This window comes from Rana temporaria, chromosome 9 (assembly GCF_905171775.1).
Source record: "Rana temporaria chromosome 9, aRanTem1.1, whole genome shotgun sequence".
NCBI classification, from domain to species: Eukaryota; Metazoa; Chordata; class Amphibia; order Anura; family Ranidae; genus Rana; species Rana temporaria.
The window spans coordinates 169,624,113-169,645,953 of NC_053497.1; the positions used below are offsets into that span (position 1 = coordinate 169,624,113).

The 21,841-nt window shown below is 46.7% G+C and overlaps 1 protein-coding gene across 5 annotated transcripts in view; it reads left to right on the forward strand.

Annotated features, from left to right (window-relative positions):
• The window catches only part of SYNGAP1 (synaptic Ras GTPase activating protein 1), a 469,079-nt gene that overhangs the window by 418,840 nt on the left and 28,398 nt on the right, over positions 1-21,841 (forward strand). For all 5 annotated transcript variants that reach the window (XM_040324977.1, XM_040324980.1, XM_040324978.1 and 2 more), the window contains one exon: positions 18,238-18,319. In XM_040324977.1, coding sequence (XP_040180911.1) covers positions 18,238-18,319 — 82 coding nt within the window. The remainder of the gene's footprint in view (positions 1-18,237; positions 18,320-21,841) is intronic.

Below are 21,841 nucleotides of genomic sequence, written 5' to 3' on the forward strand. Positions count from 1 at the left end.
TAGCGAGAGAGAGAGAGAGAAGATCAGACTTTGAACGTCCCAGCTGCCCTTTATATAGTTTATTTTCGTCAGTATGACCAACAAAAGGCTAAAGTTGGTTTCTAAACTTTGTGAGACCTTTTTCCACTTGTTTCTGTTGGCTTTGTGAATTTAAAAGGTTTTGTTATCTAACACCTCTGGACCACCAAGGTGTTATTACTTTCTAACATAAATAACCTTGTAATTAGCTGGCCATGGGCCTAATTTGTAAAAAATAAAGTTCAATGTGAGCAGGGGCGTTGCTAGGTGGCAAAAAGACCAGGGGCTTCAGCCCGAAGTCCAGTGACCTGCCTGACCTACACACACTGACCAGTGACCTGCCTGATCTACACACACTGACCAGTGACCTGCCTGACCTACACACACTGACCAGTGACCTGCCTGATCTACACACACTTACCAGTGACCTGCCTGACCTACACACACTGACCAGTGACCTGCCTGACCTACACACAGTGACCTGCCTGATCTACACACACTTACCAGTGACCTGCCTGACCTACACACACTGACCAGTGACCTGCCTGACCTACACACAGTGACCTGCCTGATCTACACACACTTACCAGTGACCTGCCTGATCTACACACACTGACCAGTGACCTGCCTGATCTACACACACTGACCAGTGACCTGCCTGATCTACACACACTGACCAGTGACCTGCCTGACCTACATACACTGACCAGTGACCTGCCTGACCTACATACACTGACCAGTGACCTGCCTGACCTACACACACTGACCAGTGACCTGCCTGGTCTACACACACTGACCAGTGACCTGCCTGACCTACACACACTGACCAGTGACCTGCCTGACCTACATACACTGACCAGTGACCTGCCTGACCTACACACACTGACCAGTGACCTGCCTTTCCTACACACACTGACCAGTGACATGCCTGACCTACATACACTGACCAGTGACCTGCCTGACCTACACACACTGACCACTGACCTGCCTGACCTACACACACTGTGACCTACTGACAATGACATACATACACACACTGTGTGTCTGACTTACCTCAGTCAGCCACGGTGTGCAGGCAGTCAGTCAATCGTCAGCATCAGAGAGGAGCCGAGCCAAGGAGGAGAGGAGAGCCGCCCGCCCGAGCGGGGATGTAGCAATCCCACCTTCTGGAGCCTGCAGGCTAAGATGGACTTCAACGTCATACGTCCCGTGGTCCTCACATTGGTGCTGCAGGCTCCAAAAGGCGAGACCTGCAGCACTCGGCCACTTTCGGCCGCACTCGCCCCATTTCGGCCGCCATGGCACTTGGCCACTTTCGGCCGAACTCGCGACCAGATTGTCAGAAATTCCGATCGTCTGTCACGCATGCTCAGAATCAAATTGACGCATGCTCGGAAGCATTGAACTTAATTTTTCTCGGCTCCGCGTAGTGTTGTACGTCAAGCGTCCTTGTCGGTCAGAATTTTTATGTGACCGTGTGTATGCAACACAAGTTTGAGCCAAAATCCCGTCAGAAAAAAATCCACGGTTTTCTTGTCGGAATTTCCGATCGTGTGTACGCAGCATTACTGGGGCAGTCATAGAGAACTGACAGTCTTATGCCGCATACACACCGTCGGAATTTCTGACAACAAATGTTCGATGTGAGCTTGTTGTCGGAAAATCCGACCGCGTGTAGGCTCCATCGGACATTCGCTGTCGGAATTTCCGACAAATGTTTAAGAGCTAGCTCTCAATTTTTTTCCGACAACAAAAGTTCTTGTCGGAAATTCCGATCGTCTGGATCCAATTCTGACGCACAAAAATCCTACGCATGCTCGGAATCAATAAACGTCATTTTTCTCAGCTCGTCGTAGTGTTGTGTGTCACCGCGTTCTTGACGTTCGGAATTTCTGACAGTGTGACTGTGTGTATGCAACGGTTTTGTTGTTGGAATGTCAGATCGTGTGTACGTGTATAAGATTGGATATGAGGCCCTTGTGAAGACTGTGGGGTGACATTTGTTTCATCTGCAAAGACATTGTAGCAGTGTAGAATACAGACAATAACATGAACATTTCAGTTGGTATTAGGTCACTGCTGAAACTGTGAAGGTGACATGTAGATGAGCAGAGTATGAGAGGCTCTAGCAGTAAAAGGGGGTGCAGAGGTGCGGTGCTGTGTAATGTAAAAGGGTTGCAGAGGTGCGGTGCTGTGTAATGTAAAAGGGGTCCAGAGGTGCGGTGCTGTGTAATGTAAAAGGGGTGCAGAGGTGCGGTGTAATGTAAAAGGGGTCCAGAGGTGCGGTGCTGTGTAATGTAAAAGGGGTGCAGAGGTGCGGTGCTGTGTAATGTAAAAGGGGGTGCAGAGGTGCTGGGTGCTGTGTAATGTAAAAGGGTTGCAGAGGTGCGGTGCTGTGTAATGTAAAAGGGGTCCAGAGGTGCGGTGCTGTGTAATGTAAAAGGGGTGCAGAGGTGCGGTGTAATGTAAAAGGGGTCCAGAGGTGCGGTGCTGTGTAATGTAAAAGGGGGTGCAGAGGTGCGGTGCTGTGTAATGTAAAAGGGGGTGCAGAGGTGCGGTGCTGTGTAATGTAAAAGGGGGTGCAGAGGTGCGGTGCTGTGTAATGTAAAAGGGTTGCAGAGGTGCTGTGTAATGTAAAAGGGGGAGCAGAGGTGCGGTGCTGTGTAATGTAAAAGGGGGTGCAGAGGTGCGGTGTAATGTAAAAGGGTTGCAGAGGTGCAGTGTAATGTAAAAGGGGGTGCAGAGGTGCGGTGCTGTGTAATGTAAAAGGGTTGCAGAGGTGCGGTGTAATGTAAAAGGGGTCCAGAGGTGCTGTGCTGTGTAATGTAAAAGGGTTGCAGAGGTGCGGTGCGGTGTAATGTAAAAGGGGGTGCAGAGGTGCGGTGTAATGTAAAAGGGGGTGCAGAGGTGCAGCGCGGTGTAATGTAAAAGGGGGTGCAGAGGTGCAGTGTAATGTAAAAGGGGTGCAGAGGTGCGGTGTAATGTAAAAGGGGGTGCAGAGGTGCGGTGCTGTGTAATGTAAAAGGGGTGCAGAGGTGCGGTGTAATGTAAAAGGGGTGCAGAGGTGCGGTGCGGTGTAATGTAAAAGGGGTGCAGAGGTGCGGTGCTGTGTAATGTAAAAGGGGTGCAGAGGTGCGGTGTAATGTAAAAGGGGTGCAGAGGTGCGGTGCGGTGTAATGTAAAAGGGGTGCAGAGGTGCGGTGTAATGTAAAAGGGGTGCAGAGGTGCGGTGCGGTGTAATGTAAAAGGGGTGCAGAGGTGCGGTGCTGTTTATATCTTTGGCTAAGCATAATTCTAATTTATTTAATCCACATTAAGCAAGCACTATATTTGATTGGCTGCTTGCATCTGTTTGTCATGTGCCTGGCACATGACTTGGACTACTTTAACACTGGGGCGTTGCGCCGTCGGCGGTAAAGTGCCGCTATTTTAGCAGCACTTTACTGTCGTTTTTGCGGCGCTATGCAGCGCTGGTGGGGCGGCAAAATGCATCTTCGCCTGAGTTGGCAAAAATCCTTGCACCGGCCCTGTATATGTACTAGATCTTTCCCTCAAAGGCATCTGGTCTCTGACATTTACTCGTTTCACGCCGTGATTCCTTCCAGACTGGAAAAATTTGCAGAGCTTTGGAGATTTTGATTTGGTTTGTCAGTTTACAGAAGAGGATTGGTCACACATTTACACTGTAGTCCATAAAGACTCATTTAAAGTGCACTTGCAAGAAAATGCATATCAAATTTGAGAGCGCTGGTATAAGGTAAGGTTATTGCATATAATGTCTCCTTCGCTTAATGATCGATGCTTGAAGCAAGAAGGCACTTTTCTTCACATTTGGTGGACGTTCCCCAATCTAAAGTGCCTTGCAAAAGTATTCACCCCCCTTGGCTTTTTACCTATTTTGTTACATTACAGCCTTTAGTTCAATGTTTTTTTTTATTGGAATGATATGTGATGGATCAGAACACAATAGTCTAAGTTGATGAAGTAAAATTAGAAAAATACATACATTTTTCAGAAATAAAAAACTGATAATTACCATGTGCGTATGTATTCACCCCCTTTGTTATGAAGCCCATTAAAAAAAATCTCTGGTGCGACCAATTACCTTCAGAAGTCACATAATTAGTGAAATGATGTCCACCTGTGTGCAATCTAAGTGTCACATGATCTGTCATTACATACACACCTTTCTGAAAGGCCCCAGAGGCTGCAACACCTAAGCAAGAGGCACCACCAACCAAACACTGCCATGAAGACCAAGAAACTCTCCAGACAAGTAAGGGACAATGTTGTTGAGAAGTACAAGTCAGGGTTGGGTTATAAAAAAATATCCAAATCTTTGATGATCCCTAGGAGCACCATCAAATCTATCATCACCAAATGGAAAGAACATGGCACAACAGCAAACCTGCCGAGAGACGGCCGCACACCAAAACTCATGGACCGGGCAAGGAGGGCATTAAAGGGGGTGTAAAGGTAAACGTTTTTTCACCTTAATGCATTAAGGTGAAAAAACATCCGGGTATTGGCGGCCCCCCAGCCCCCTGTTTACTTACCTGACCCCTCGAAAGTCCCGCGCGACGTGATTGCACAGGCTTCTCTGCCGTCTAACCATCTCATTCATTGGTTGATTGAAAGCAGCAAAGCCATTTTTTTTGGACTCCTTTGGACTTGTATCTGGCTTTGGGTATCTGGAGTAGGTTTTGATTGGTGGATCGCAGAACGCGATTGGGGTTATGGGCTTTTATTTTTTCGCATAGATATTGGTGGGCGCTGCCTTGAATACACTTATGGGTTAGGCAGAGTGCCTTGAAAGTGATTCTGTCTTTTACTGGCAACCAATGAAGGGATCTCATGGTGACAACAATTGATGGCACAGTGGCTGCGCTTGGCATGGCACAGTGGTGACAATTGATGGGCACAGTGGTGACAATTGATGGCACAGTGACTGTGTTTGATGGCATGGCACAGTGGTGACAATTGATGGGCACAGTGGTGATAAATGATGGCATAGTGGCTGCGTTTGATGGCATGGCACAGTGGCGACAATTGATGGCACAGTGGCAATAATTGATGGCGTGGCACAGTGGCTGCATTTGATGGCACAGTGGCTGCGTTTGATGGGCACAGTGGCTGCGTTTGATGGGCACAGTGGCTGCGTTTGATGGGCACAGTAGCTGCATATGATGAGCACAGTGAGGCTGCAATTGTTTTTTTTTCATTTGTTTGCGCCCCCCCCAAACATTTTGACCACCAGCCGCCACTGAATGACACTTTGCTACAATGTTGTGTAGTGAGTGTGCAGCTTGTATAACAGTGTAAATTTTCTGTCCCCTCAAAATAACTCAACACACAGCCATTAATGAAAAAGCGCCCAGAGGCGATACAGTTCGCATGAGTAGCGCTATACAAGTCATTCATTCATTTATTCATAAACCGCTGACAACATAAATGAGTACACCCCCAAGTGAAAATATCCAAATTGGGCCCAAAGTGTTCCAACGGGGGCCCTAACCTATATGTCTGAACTTGTTTTATAAAGGCTGTGCACACCTCTACACACACCCCCGCTGGTCTCCAGCAAGACCTAGGCACTGAGTTGAAGACTTCTTCCCTCACAAAGTTCTTCGAAGGCTCCAAAATCTGAAACCCCATCCGGTTTTACAAAACGGAGAGAAAGCTGAAAGAAGGTTTGTTCTGCTCAAAATCAATATTCTGGAGCCTTGCACTCTGCATTCAAGTCAGCCCTGTGTCCCTTTTGCCTTCTTTTACACAGTGGCAGGGCCTCACACCGTCACAAATTGAAGTGCAAAAATATAACTTGAAAGTTGTGAGCTGATAGCCTAGACCTAGACTAATGCTTCCAAAACTTCCAAGAAATTAAAAAGTTCAAGAAACAAATATAAAAAAAAAAAAAAAAATGTGTTATACGATTGAACAATACCCCATAATTCTCTCTGCTGCCGTCTCCCAAACACCTTTAATCAGTCACATTTTCCGGCTCCTTTAAATACATTATCCTGCTGTTCTATTAGATATTTTCTATCCTCAAACGCCACAGCCGAGAATCTTCCAGCTTTCAGGGAAATTGGATTCCTTAAATCGGAAGGGGGCTGTAATATACGAAATGTTCCAGGCTCTCAATCCTTGGAGACCACTAGGTTCCTTTGGACTTGCCTAGTCATCTTGACTCTCTCAGCCCTCTGGACAAGGAACCTTCCGTCTCCAGCATGGAGTACTGTCTCCTGAGCAGAGCACACCTGTTTTCGGGCACCTGAAATACAACGGTGGGGGCATTTTTTGAAGGACCTGATTAGAGCCATTGGCTCTAATAGGCGCCCAAAAATGTGAGAAGCGGGCGCAACGCTGTGCGTTTGCTTCTCACTCAGCTGTATGTTAGCAAAGCTAAGGAATTCACTTTGCTAACATTGAATCGCTTCTCAGCCAATCAGGTACACCGGGTTTGTGTTACCTGTCACCTGATTGGCTGAAATGACAGGCGCTGTGATTGGACTTCTATTAGGCGTCCAATCATAGCAGAGGACGAGAGGAGGCGCGGGCAGGAGAAGAAACCGGGGTCGGGGAAGAAATGTAGGACAACGGACACCGCTCGCCGCCTGCCGCCGTCACCCGCTGCCCACCTGAGACAAGGTAAGTGCCGGGAAGATGGCTGGCGGGGGGCACAGTGACAGCACTTGGGGCACAGTGGCAACATTTGGGGCACAGTGGCAACATTTGGGGCACATTGGGAGCTCTTGGGGCACAGTGGCAGCGTTTGATGGACACAGTGTCAGCGTTTGATGAGCACAGTGGCTGTGTTTGGTACAGTGGCAGCATTTGATGGGCACAGTGGCAGCGTTTGATGGACACAGTGGCAGCGTTTGATGGACACAGTGGCAGCGTTTGATGGGCACAGTGGCTGTGTTTGGTATAGTGGCTGCGTTTAATGGCGCAGTGGCTGAATTTGATGGGCACAGTGGCTGAATTTGATGGGCACAGTGGTAGCGTTTGATGGACACAGTGGTAGCGTTTGGACACAGTGGTAGCGTTTGATGGACACAGTGGTAGCGTTTGATGGACACAGTGGCAGCGTTTGATGGACACAGTGGCAGCGTTTGATGGACACAGTGGCAGCGTTTGATGGACACAGTGGTAGCGTTTGATGGACACAGTGGTAGCGTTTGATGGACACAGTGGTAGCGTTTGATGGACACAGTGGCAGCGTTTGATGGACACAGTGGCAGCGTTTGATGGACACAGTGGCAGCGTTTGATGGACACAGTGGCAGCGTTTGATGGACACAGTGGCAGCGTTTGATGGACACAGTGGCAGCGTTTGATGGACACAGTGGCAGCGTTTGATGGACACAGTGGCAGCGTTTGATGGACACAGTGGCAGCGTTTGATGGACACAGTGGCAGCGTTTGATGGACACAGTGGCAGCGTTTGATGGACACAGTGGCAGCGTTTGATGGACACAGTGGCAGCGTTTGATGGACACAGTGGCAGCGTTTGATGGGCACAGTGGCTGTGTTTGGTATAGTGGCTGCGTTTAATGGCGCAGTGGCTGAATTTGATGGGCACAGTGGCTGAATTTGATGGTACAGTGGCAGCGTTTGATGAGCACAGTGGCTGTGTTTGGTACAGTGGCTGAATTTGATGGTACAGTGGCTGCATTTGATGGGCACAATAAGGCTGTGTTTGATGGGCACAGTGAGGCTGCAATTGATGTTTTTTTTTATTCCAGAATTTTTCAGTTTGCGCACCACCAAAAATTTTGAGCACAAGCCGCCACTGACCTGGACACTGAGTTGGAGATTTCTTCCTTCACAAAGCTCTTCAAAGTTTCCAAAAATTGGAACAAACAACCAGAGAAAGCTGAAAAAATCAGGTGCACCGGGTCTGTGTTACCTGTCACCTGATAGGCTTCCAATCACAGCGCCTGTCATTTCAGCCAATCAGGCGTCCAATCATAGCAGAGGACGAGAGGAGGAGTGGGCAGGAGAAGACAACAGACACCGCTCGCCGCCTACCACCGTCATCCGCTGCCCACACAAGGCAAGGTAAGTGCCAGTCAGACGGCGGATGGGGGGCACAGTGGCAGCATTTGATGGGCACAGTGGCAGCATTTGATGGGCACAGTTGCTGCATTTGATGGGCACAGTGGCTGCGTTTGATGGCACAGTGGCTGCGTTTGATGGGCACAGTGGCTGCGTTTGATGGGCACAGTGTCTGCGTTTGAAGGGCACAGTGGCTGCGTTTGACGGGCACAGTGGCTGCGTTTGACGGGCACAGTGGCTGCGTTTGACGGGCACAGTGGCTGCGTTTGACGGGCACAGTGGCTGCGTTTGACGGGCACAGTGGCTGCGTTTGACGGGCACAGTGGCTGCGTTTGACGGGCACAGTGGCTGAATTTGACGGGCACAGTGGCTCCGTTTGATAGGCACAGTGTCTGCATTTGATAGGCACAGTGGCTCCGTTTGATAGGCACAGTGTCTGCATTTGATAGGCACAGTGGCTGCGTTTGATGGGCACAGTGAGGCTGCAATTGATGGTTTTTTTTTCCCTGAATTTTTTTAGTTTGTTTGCGCACCACCAAAAATTTTGAGCACCAGCCGCCACTGACCTGGACACTGAGTTGGAGATTTCTTCCCTCACAAAGCTCTTCGGAGTTTCCAAAAATTGGAACAAACAACTAGAGAAAGCTGAAAAAACGATTTTCCCGACTCAAAATCAATATTCCGGAGCCTTGCACTATATGAAGAGCAAAAATATTGATCCTTCCACAAATCTGAGCTGATAACGTCGTCTAATGCTTCCAAGAAATGAAAAAGTTTTGTCTGGAGTTCAAAAAACAAACCTTTTATTTTTTATATGTTGTACGATTGAACAATACCCCATAATTCTCTCTGCTGTCGTCTTCCAAACACCTTTAATCAGTCACATTTTCCGGCTCCTTTAAATACATTATCCCGCTGTCCTATTAGATATTTTCTATCCTCAAACGCCACAGCCGAGAATCTTCCAGCTTTCAGGGAAATGGGATTCCTCGAATCGCAAGGGGGCTGTAATATACAAAATGTTCCAGGCTGAATAATAGCCTCTCGCTCTCGTTGCCGCTAGACGCCACCGCGCTTAATCTGTTTACTCGGAAATTTTGCTTTGTATCCTCTATTCATCAAAAGCTGAAAGATTGCAGCAGACGCTTGGCACGACTGGAGAATGGGAGCTTATATCAGCATTATTCAGAGCAAATGAGACTCGGGCCCCCGTTTTCAAGATGGGAAACGAGGGGTTATTGATTTGGCCGCGCTCTGCCGGGTTTGGATGCAGAATCTTGCCCTTTTGAATCCCAGTTCATAAAAATTTGACACGGGAAGTTGTAATGTGAAAGTGTGGCGTATAAAATGGTGGAGATAAGAATCTGTTTAACCACTTCACCCCCCGGGGGATTTGGCTGCCCAATGACCGGGCCGTTTTTTCCGAAATCGGCACTGCGTTGCTTTAACTGACAATTGCGCGGTCGTGCGACGTGGCTCCCAAACAAAATGTACGCCCTTTTTTTCCCACAAATAGAGCTTTCTTTTGGTGCTATTTGATCACCTCTGCGTTTTCATTTTTTGCGCTATAAACAAAAAAAGAGCGTCAATTTTGAAAAAAATGCACTATTTTTAACTTTTTGCTATAATAAATATCCCCCAAAAATATATAAAAAATATTTTTTTTTCTCAGTTTAGGCCGATATGTATTCTTCTACATATTTTTGGTAAAAAAATCGCAATAAGAGTATATTTATTGGTTTGCGCAAAAGTTATAGGCCCAGATCCACAAAGAAATTACGCCGGCGTATCTATTGATATGCCGCGTAATATCTACGATGCCCCGTCGTATCTTTGTTTTGTATCCACAAAACAAGATACGACTGAATGTGGGCTCGATCCGACTGGCGTACGTCTTAGTACGCCGTCGGATCTTAGATGCATATTTACGCTGGCCGCTAATGTGGCGCTTCCGTTGATTTCCGCGTAGAGTATGCAAATGAGCTAGATACGGCGATCCACAAACGTAGTCCGCCCGGCGCATTTTTTTATGTCGTTTACGTAAGGCTTTTTTTCGGCGTAACGTTACCCCTGCTCTATGAGGCGTACGCAATGTTAAGTATGGACGTCGGGCCAGCGTCGAATTTTCCGTCGTGTACGTCGTTTGCGTAAAACGTTCGCGAATAGGGCTTTGCGTAAATTACGTTCATGTCGAAAGCATTGACTATTTGCGACGTGATTTCGAGCATGCGCACCGGGATACCCCCACGGACGGCGCATGCGCCGTTAAAAAAAAACGTCATTTACGTGGGGTCAAGATGAATTACCATAAAACACGCCCACATCTTATCCATTTGAATTGCGCGCCCTTACGTCGACACAGTTACACTACGCCGCTGTAACTTACGGCGCAAATTCTTTGTGGATACGGAAAATACGCTGTAAGTTACGGCGGCGTAGTGTATCTGAGATATGCTAAGCCGGGATAATATATGCGCCGAGGTACGTGGATCTGGGCCATAATGTCTACAAAATAGGGGATAGTGTTATGACATTTTTATTAGAAATGACGGCAATCTGCAATTTTTATCGGAACTGCGACATTATGGCAGACAGATTGGACACTTCTGACGCTATTTTGGGACCATTCACATTTATACAGCGATCAGTGCTATAAAAAAGCACTGATTACTTTGTAAATGACACTGGCAGGGAAGCGGTTAACCAGTAGGAGGCGAGGAAGGGATTAAGTGTGTCCTAGGGAGTGATTCTAACTGTGAGGGGGTGGGGCTTACTGTGACATGACACTGATCACTTCCCCAACGACAATGAGCAGACGATCAGGTGTCCTTTTACTAGGCAGAACAGGGAGATGACTTGTTTACAACGGTATCCCCCCGTTCTGCCGCTCTGTGACACGATTGGATATCGAGTCAACAGCAAGTTGATAAAAAAGGAAAGTCACCAACTCTCTGCTCTGCCCCTCCCCCCCATCACTGGAGGGGGCAGCCAGCTTAGGCTCTCAGCTGGGCCATATTCTTATACATCTAAGGCGGCGGAACGTATGTACTTTACGTTACTCCGCCGCAAGTTTAAGTGGCAAGTGCCTGATTCACAAACCACTTACCTGTAAACTTGCGGCGGCGTCGCGTAAAGTCCACCCGCGTAAGCCATCCTAATTCAAATGATCCTGGCAGGGGGCGTGGATCATTTAAATTAGGCGCGCTCCCGCGCCGATCGTAATGCGCATACTGTAACGTAAATGGCGTCCAGCGCCATTCACGGACGACTTACGCAAACGACATTAAATTTTGAAATTTCGACGCGGGATCGACGGCCATACTTAACATTGAGTACGCCACCTAGGGGGCATCTTTATCTTTACGCCACGTATCGCTTACGGAAACTACGTTAAAACACTACGGCGGGCAAGCGTACGTTAGAGAATCGGCGTGACTAGTCATTTGCATATTCTACGCTGACCGCCACCTAGCGGTCAGCGTAAATATTGCAGCCTAAGATACAACGGCGCAAGCCGTCGTATCTTAGGCATGTTTAAGTGTATCTCAGTTTGAAAATACACTTAAACATAGGATCGGACTTACGTAGGCGTATCTGCTGATACGCCTACGTAACTTGTTTAAGAATATGGCCCTTTGTGTGTACATTCTGTGCTGTGCGTTCTGTGCGCCCTGTGTACATCATGTGCTGTACATTCTGTGCTGTGCGTTCTGTGCGCCCTGTGTACATCATGTGCTGTACATTCTGTGCTGTGTTCTCTGCATCCTGTGTACATCATGTGCTGTACGTTCTGTGTACATCATGTGCTTGGCGTTCTGTGCTCCCTGTGTACATCCTGTGCTGTGTGTCCTGTGCATCCTGTGTACATAATGTTCTTGTACGTTCTGTGCTCCCTGTGTACATCATGTGCTGTGTGTCCTGTGCATCCTGTGTACATAATGTTCTTGTACGTTCTGTGCTCCCTGTGTACATCATGTGCTGTGTATTCTGTGCATCCTGTGTACATCATGTGCTGTATGTTTTGTGTACGTTCTGTGCATCCTGTGTACATCATGTGCTTGTACGTTCTGTGCGCCCTGTGCACACCCTGTGCTGTGTATTCTGTGTGTGCTGTGTAAGCTGTATGCACCCATTGCTGTGCGCCCTGTGAGCACCCTGTGCGCACCCTGTGCTGTGTGCCCTGTGTACACCCTGTGCTGTGTATTCTGTGTGTGCTGTGTTAGCTGTATGCTATGTACATCCTGTGCTGTGTGCCCTGTGTACACCCTGTGCTGTGCGCCCTGTGTGCACCCTGTGCTGTGTGCCCTGTGTACACCCTGTGCTGTGTATTCTGTGTGTGCTGTGTTAGCTGTATGCTATGTACACCCTGTGCTGTGTGCCCTGTGTACACCCTGTGCTGTGCGCCCTGTGTACACCCTGTGCTGTGTGCCCTGTGTACACCCTGTGCTGTGTATTCTGTGTGTGCTGTGTTGGCTGTATGCTGTGTACACCCTGTGCTGTGTGCCCTGTGTACACCCTGTGCTGTGCGCCCTGTGTGCACCCTGTGCTGTGTATCCTGTGTACACCCTTGTGCTGTGTTTTCTGTGTGTGCTGTGTTAGCTGTATGCTGTGTGCGCTCTGTCTGCTGCATGTAGGATTTTGCGCATTTGTGCTATAAATGGATGCACCCCCTTCACATCACAAGAGTGTGACCCCAAATCAGTGGACTGCCCTGGGGGCACATCAAGTAACATCAGCTTATTCTTAAATATAGAGGATAAAGGATATTACTTTGGGAAAGGTCAGAACCAAAGATGGAATATCATAGAACAAATCATTAGTTCTAATAGTGCGGCACTTCTATTTGTATTACGGTGGCACGGACATAAAATAACGGTGGCAGCTCAGAGCATTTCAAGAAAATCGTAAAAATAAATTTTATTGTGAAAATAAATGGATTTTGTTGTATTATCTTAAACGACCTTCACGTGGCTGCAATCTTCTAGGCTTCATTGGAAATAAATGTTCAGCATATGCATTGTATGCAGCAGACCACTTATTGCAAACAAAAGCAGTTGAATTGTTTTGTTATTATGTTTGAGTTATGTTGTTTAAGGTCATTTTATAAAATATTCACATTTTTCTTGTTATTTCCCCATTTATTCAGTGCAGTAGCAGCCTCCAAATTGTATTTCTAATCAAATCAAATCTTTCACTACATTTTTTTTTTTATCTTATATTTTATTTAAATTGGTCTGCAATCACACAAAAAAAAAAGACAGTTAATAAAGTGAATAAAAAGCACCAATCAGGAACGGCCTTTTGTGTTGCCGCGTACACACGATCGTTTTTCGGGTTCTGAAAAACGACAATTTTTTTTTTCCGACCGTGCTGCATTTTTTAACGTCGTTTTTAAAAATGTAGTTTTTCGGGTTGTAAAAAATGATTGTGTGTGGGCTAAAACGACGTTTTAAACCCGCGCATGCCCAGAAGCAAGTTATGAGACGGGAGCGCTCGTTCTGGTAAAACTACCGTTCATAATGGAGTAAGCACATTCATCACGCTGTGACAGACAAAAAAGCGTGAATCGTCTTTTACGAACAACGGCCCAGATTCACAAAGAGTTACGCCGGCGTATCAGTAGATACGCTGACGTAACTCGCAATCTAAGCCCGTCGCATGTTTAAGTGTATGCTCAAACTGAGATACACTTAAACCTACCTAAGATACGACAGCCTGCGCCGTCGTATCTTAGGGTGCAATATTTCCGCTGGCCGCTAGGTGGCGTAAAATATGCAAATTAGTAGATACGCCGATTCACGAAACGTACGCTTACCCGTCGCAGTAAAGATACACTGTTTCCGTAAGAGCTTTGCCGGGGGAAAAGATAAAGCTGCCCCCTAGGTGGCGTATCCTATGTTAAGCATGGCTGTCGTCCCCGCGTCGAAATTTTGAAATTTTACGTCGTTTGCGTAATTCGTCCGTGAATGGGGCTGGACGCCATTTACGTCCACGTCAAAACCAATGACGTCCTTGCGACGTCATTTAGAGCAATGCACGCCGGGATTTTTTAGGGACGGCGCATGCGCAGTTCGTTCGGCGCGATGACGCGCTTCATTTAAATGAAACACGCCCCCTACCCGCCAAATTTGAATTCCACCGGGTGTTTTACGCTATGCCGCCGCAACTTTACAGGCAAGTGCTTTGTGAATAAAGCACTTGCCTGAAATACTTGCGGCGGCGTAACGTAAATCAAATACGTTACGCCCACCCAAAAGTACGCCCATCTACGTGAATCTGGCCCAAGGAATCGGCTAAAAGCAGCCCCAAAGGCGAATAGAACTTCCCCTTTAGAGTGCCGTTGTAGGTCACCGCGCTTTGTTCATAATTTTTCAAAAACGATGGTGTGTGGGCAACGTCGTTTTTAATGATGAAGTTGGAAAAACTTTTAGCTAGATTCAGAAACGCATCTCAGTTTGAGAATACGCTTAAATATACGACGGCGCGGATTCGGACTTACGACGGCGTATCTAGTGATACGCCGTCGTAATTCCGAATCCGCGCCGTCGTATATTTAAGCGTATTCTCAAACTGAGATACGCTTAAATCTTGCTAAGTCTCCTATGCCGTCGTATCTAACCTGCATATTTACGCTGGCCGCTAGGGGCGTGTACGTCGATTTACGCCAAGAATATGTAAATGAGCAAGATACGCCTATTCACGAACGTACATACACCCGTCGCAGTAAGCTACGCCGTTTGCATAAGGCGTTTTTCAGGCGTAAAGATAAACCACCAAAAAGATGGCGCAGCCAATGTTAAGTATGGACGTCGGGACAGCTGTCGAATTTCACGTCGTTTGCGTAAGCCGAATTAGAATGGGGCTGGGCGTAGGTTACGTTCACGTCGAAAGCATGGAGTATTTGCGACGTGATACTGACCATGCGCGCGCATGCGACGTACGATCGGCGCTTCATTTACATGTATGGTAATGAATCGTGAATTCATTACCATACAACACGCCCCCTACCTGCCTATTTTGAATTAGGCGGGGTTACGCCGGGCCATTTGCGCTACGCCGATGTAACTTAGGAGGCAAGTGCTTTGTGAATACAGTACTTGCCTCACTATCTTACGTCGGCGTAGTGCAAATGAGATGCGCTACGCCGACCTAAAGAAGCGCCGCCGTACGTGAATCTAGCCATTTGTTTTTTTTGGACATGCTGAAAAACGTTTTTTTTCATGCCGAAAAACGATCGCGTGTACGCGGCATGAGACTCTGAATCTTCACCCCAAAAGCCTCGTACAGACGATCAGATTTTCAGACGATCGTTCATCCGATTTTTTTTGTTGCATGCTAGTCTCATGTTGAGAGTGAAGAGGTTACTCACGTACGAATTTCGTAAAGCAGGATACAACTTCAGTGATGTGTTGAAAAGTTTTGTATGTATTCTCTCCTTTCCGAGCATGCGTAGTCTTGCTCTTATGATTTTTTTCGGATAAAAGCCGTACTAATGAAACAAAAATCGAATATTGAGTTCTCGTACAACAAAAAAATGTATAGTTTGCACATCCAGCTTTTGTCAGACAAAAAAATCAGAATCGGCTGGTGAAAGCACCGTACTAACCATCTGAAAATCGGCAGGTCGTGTGCCGGATGAAATTTTACTTCCGATTTTCATATCATGTGTTTAGTTGTTAATATACAGCGCCTTCAAAAAGTATTCATAGCCCTTGAAATTTTCATAATTTATTCATGTTACAACTAAAAACGTAAATGTATTTTATTGGAAAATTGGCACATAATTGTGAAGTGGAAGGAAAATGATAAATGGTTTTCAATTTTTTTTTTTACAAATAAAGCCCTGTACACCGGGAATCTCGTCATGAAAAAAACATTGGTTTTCCTGGTGAGAATTCCTTGCAAGCTTTCCTGCTCGCCGAGTGTACACACGGGCCATTCAAAAGAACCTCCGTTCTTTTGAATTCCAAGAACACAGTGATGTCATCGACTACGACGAGCATGCGCTCGTCACATTCGATGCCGTCACCACCATCTAGCTACACCCTACACTGCCCTTGTAAGCTACCGCGCATGTAACATGTAAAAGTCTCATTGAGCATGTGCAGGCTTACCGGGGACAGGTAAGCATATACACACGCTCGGTTTTCTCGGCAAACACTGCCGAGAATCCCGACGAGAAAATAGAGAGCAGGTTCTCTATTTTTCTCGTCGAGATTCCCGGCAGTTTTCCCGACGAGAAACGATACACATGCACGGTTTTCAGTGTTTGCCAACCTACCGGATCGAAATTTACTGGCACGACACCCAAAATTTACTGGCGCAGCCACGTTTTTACTGGCATTTGACAAAAGTTACTAAATTACATTTTTAGGTGCAAATTTCAGTATTTAGGCTACAAACAAGTACGCTAGGCAAATGTGATTTAAGGTAGATATTAAGGTAAAAAATCGTATTTTTGTTATTTTCGATATAATAAGGGCAAATTATTTAGTCACATCACCCCCTGCCTCCACCCCCTCTGCCACCAACACCCCCTGCCTTCACCCCCCTCTGCAGTGCCACAATCTCCCCCTGCCTCCAATCTCCCCTTGCCTCCAATCACCCCCTGCCTCCATCGTCCCCTGCCTCCATGCCCCTCTGCGGTGCCACCAACAACCCCTGTCCCCTATCCCCCACCCTCTGCGGTGCCACCATCCCCCTCTGTGGTGCCACCAACACCCCCTACCTCCAAGCTCCCCCTGCCTCCATTTTCCCCTGCCTCCATCCCCCTCTGCGGTGCCACCGCAGCCACCATCACCCCCTACCTCCAATCACCCCCTGCCTCCAATCTCCATGTACAGTTCCAAGCCGAACCGATCTCGGCTATTTTTAACTGGCACATTTCCGCAACCACGGACATTTATGAACGGGGAAAAAAAGTGCCTGATTTTACGAACTGTCCGTAAAAATACAGACGGTTGGCAACACTGACGGTTTTCTCGGCAAAAAGCTCTCCCAGCAGCTTTCTTGCTGACAAATCTGTGCGTGTGTACGAGGCTTCAATATGTGAAAAGTGTGGGATCCAAGCCTGACCCCGGACCGTGACATCTGTGTTGTCTTTCTGAACAAATGTCAACATTATTAACTCTTAGACCCTTTTATTTGACAATCTCGTTGAACTTTGTGTATGTGAATCTTCAAATCTGGACCCCTCTAGTTTTGGATACCCTACACCATCGCTGCTGTTTGCATTGCCTTATTGAATAAGACTCATGGTATATATACAATGAGATGCTGTGAACCACCATGGCCAATCAGGAATGAGCTTAATAGTCTGATAGTAGTAGACTGCAAAGTGCTGCCTTGGTTGATTGGTTGATGTGGGTGCTTATCAATACTCTTTGTAGATTGGTATTAAAGGGCAACTCCAACAAAATACAGAGTAGCAGAGCATATGCAGTCAAAGTCATTGCTGGGAGGGGACAGCTGAGCTTGTAGAGTTACTGCTGGGAGGGAGTAGTAGAATGACCTGAGCTGCTGAGTCGCTGCTGAGGTGAGGAGCAGGATGGGCTGATCTGCTGAGTTACTACTGGGAGAGGGGAGCTGGGAAAGCTGAGTCACTGCTAGGAGGGGGTACATGGGGAACTGAGCAACTCCCGAAAAAGGAGCAGACGTAGCTGAACTGCTAAATCACTATTGGAAGAGGAGAGCTGAGCTGCTGAGAGAATGGATTCAGTGCTTCTACTGTAAATTTGAGGATGAATAGCTCCATAGTGTCTGCTGCTACAAAGGTCAGTCAGGGCTTATATAAAAGCTCATGTTTTTTTTCACATTTTAAAGCAATAAAAAGGAGAGAATTTAGCACATAATGCAAGTTACATCATGTATGTGTAATAATTAACACTATTTTCACCAGTTTGTAGTGTATCAAGGGTAATAAAACAATTGTCCTCGCTGCTCATAACAACCAATTAAATACTTCCATTCCATTCCTAACCTAAACTAGAAATATGTCAGCTGGGATCTGATTGGTGCATTGTAGCCTTCTGTTTCAGATACTTTTGTGCCAGGGTTCAGGTATTATTCATTGTGACATTACACATAGGCAAAGGTTCCATACCCTCTGTCTGTATGGGTTTGATGCTTTCAGCGGCCATTTTTTTGTTCTCTCCCAATAGGTTGATGCTGGTGGAGGAGGAAATCAGGAAGGATCACACCCAAGAACCCATCGACATGAAGAGGAGACTTATCGAGGCTCAGGTGGAAATTACAATGTCATTGTGCCTTTCCGTGTCACATGCCCATCCCACCCTGTCTGTGTCTGCCATCTGAGGTGAGAGGAGCAGAATTGAGTTCCGTCCCAGGTAGCAGTGCTGAAAGATATGTTAATTCAGTGATGCCCACAGGAAGTAGATCTAGTAAGCCTTACATAAAAGCCAGATTGGCCCTTACATTTAAATCAACTAAGTACAATCCAGCAGCATCATAACAAAAGTTGTTTGGTGTCGTACCGTTCATTTGCTTTAAAAAGCAGCTACAGCCAGCGTAGAGAAGCCTCTCCCTTGCCAGCGTACTGTAGAGAAGGACATTTGTATGAAAGCAGCCAGGGGCGGACTGCCAACTCATGGGGCCCCCGGGCAATAGGGCATTATGGGGCCCCCTGGCAATAGGAGATTATAGGGCCCCCGAGCAATAGGAGATTATGGGGCCCCCTGGCAATAGTAGATTATGGGGCCCCCTGGCAATAGGAGATTATGGGGCCCCCTGGCAATAGGAGATTATGGGGCCCCTGGGCAATAGGAGATTATGGAGCCCCCAGGCAATAGTAGATTATGGGGCCCCTGGGCAATAGGAGATTATGGAGCCCCCAGGCAATAGTAGATTATGGGGCCCCCTGGCAATAGGAGATTATGGGGCCCCCCGGCAATAGGAGATTATGGGGCCCCCAGGCAATAGATTATGGGGCCACACTGTATACATACACAGTATACATACACACAGAATACACATATACACACTGAAAAGGTACTGGAGAGGCGGGGCAGCTAAAATCTTGGCGTTAAAAAAAAAAAAAACACAGATTGTGTCCCTGGTTTTAATGAGGATGTTAACCCTGATGGGGCCCCTATGTACAAGGGACACAGCATCGGTCTCCTCTCCCTAACAGGACGTGGATCTCTGTGTTTACACACAGAGATCCACGGTCCTGCTCAGTTACTGGGCAATCGCAGGTGCCCGCGGACGCCGGGCTCACGCGCATCGGGTTCCCAGTAACGCGGGCGGTGTGCGCAAGCACCCCCTAGTGGCTCTGCAAGAGGAGGACGTCATATGACGTCATCTCAGAACAACAGAGCTATCGTGCTGCCGTCAATTGACGGCAGCCGGTAGTAAAGTGGTTAAAAAGTGCAAATAAGCTGTGCTGAATAAAGTGCTCAGTACAAGGATAAGTATCTCATATACGTCCATAAAGTGCTACAACATTTAATGCATATACAGTAAAACCTTGGTTTGAGGGTAACTTGGTTTGAGACAAGTAGAATGTTTTAATAAATTTTGCCTTCGATATACAAGCGATGTCTTGATATAAGTGTAGCCTCACGTCACAACTGAGTATAAAAGAGAAGAGAGGAGCCTCCAAGTGTAGCAATATGGTAACATTTAACGAAGGAAGAACATTTAGCAACTTATTGCTACACTTGAGCCTCGTACACACGCACGGTTTTCTCAGCAAGAACCAGCAAGAAAACTGCTGGCAGAGCATTCTTGCCAAGAAAACCGTACGTGTGTACGAGGCTTTCAAGTTTCTCGTCTGGAAATCTGCCCAGAATCTCAACAAGAAAAATGGAGAACCTGCTCTCTATTTTTCTCATTGGGATTCTCGGCAGTGTTTTCCTGCCGAGAAACCCATGCGTCTGTATACTTACCTGTCTCCATGGAAACCTGCGCATGCTCAAAATGACTTAGGCCCCGTACAGACGTCCGAGGAACTCGACGGGCAAAACTCATCGTTTTGCTCGTCGAGTTCTGTGTGAAGCCGCCGAGGATCTCGGCGAGCCAACTTTCCTCATTGAACAACGAGGAAATAGAGAACAAGTTCTCTATTTGGCTCGATGAGGAACTCGTCGGCTTCCTCGGCCGAAAGTGTACACACGACCGGGTTTCTCGGCAGAATTCAGCTCCGAATTTCTGGCTGAATTCTGCCGAGAAACTCGGTCGTGTGTACGGGGCCTTAGACGCATGCGCGGTAGCTTTCAAGGCATAGGTAGGGTGTAGCAAGATGGCGGCGACGGCATCGAATATGACGAGCGCATGCTCGTCGTAGTCGATGACGTCACCGCGTTCGTGCCATTCAAAAGAATGGCGGTTCTTTTGAATGGAGTGTGTGTACACTCAGCCGGCAAGAGAATCTTGCCAAGAATCTCGTCAGGAAAAACAACGTTTTTTTCCTGACGAGATTCTGGGCCGTGTGTACAGGGCTTTAGAGGTGCCTCTCTTCTCTTTTATACTCTGTAAAAAAAGACGCTTTGATATACAAGTGCTTTGGATTACAAGCATGTTTCTGGAACGAATTATGCTCGCAATCCAAGATTTTACTGTATAATCAAAAAAAAGTCCATTCAAAAAATATCACATAAAACAAATCAAAGGGTGATCAAGAATGGATATTCTATCCACGAGAACTAAAACCCAATGTGCTCCTTTATCATTTGCTTGGAGATCACTCACCAGACACAATGGCTGGTCAGGTTATAAACCAGCAAAAGCGCTCTGTGCAAAACAATCAAGCTGACGTTATCCTCTGCTGTTGCTTTTGACTGCTCTCTCAAATTTAAATCATATCTGAGAGAGAAGTCGGAAGCAGCAGCAGAGGATTTCATCAGCTGGATTGTTTTTCACAGAGCGCTTTTGCTGGTTTATAACCTGACCAGCCATTGTGTCTGGTGAGTGATCTCAGAGGAAATGGTGAAGGAGCACAATAGTGTGACAATAGTGTAGCTACTAGGCTTTTATTTTTTTCTAAAGGAACCTGGAGCTCCCCTTTAAGTCTTAACAGGTGAATCTGGTTTTCAAAAACACCCAGTTCATAAAAAAAGGAGGGGGCAAAAGGAAAACTGCAGTATAAAGCCACGTAATGTATTAAAGCCTCAGTGCCTTTATAGGGGTCCTGGTATGGAGTCTTAACAGACAAATCTCGTTTTCAAAGCCACCCAGTTCATAAAAAAGGGGCATCTAATGTTTTAATGCAGCCCTTCCCACCATTTAAAAAGAGAAAAGAAGAGAGAAAGTAACTACCATGCTTCCCCGAAAATTAGACCTACCCCGAAAATAAGACCTAGCGTTATTTTCCAGGAGGGCTGCAATATAAGCCCTACCCCGAAAATAAGCCCTAGTTTAAAATGCTTGTAAAATCCTATAATCCAATCTATTACAGTAGTATATAATGTACAATGTGTGTGTTTTTGTAATATAATTGCGGGGAAGAGAGCTCCGGCAGGTCACAGAAGCACAGGACGGCGCTATAACGAAGGTATTTGGCACAATTATATTACAGAAACACACACATTGTACATTATATAATACTGCAATAGAGTGGATTATAGGATTTTACAAGCATTTTAACTCAGTTCACACTGGAGATTGCTGTCAGGCAGGGAGAGAGAGGGGGAGAGAAGACAGAACATTACATGGTAAGACCTACCCCGAAAATAAGCCCTACTGTGTCTTTTGTTGCCAAAATTAATATAAGACCCAGGCTTTTTTTCAGGGAAACACGGTACCTAA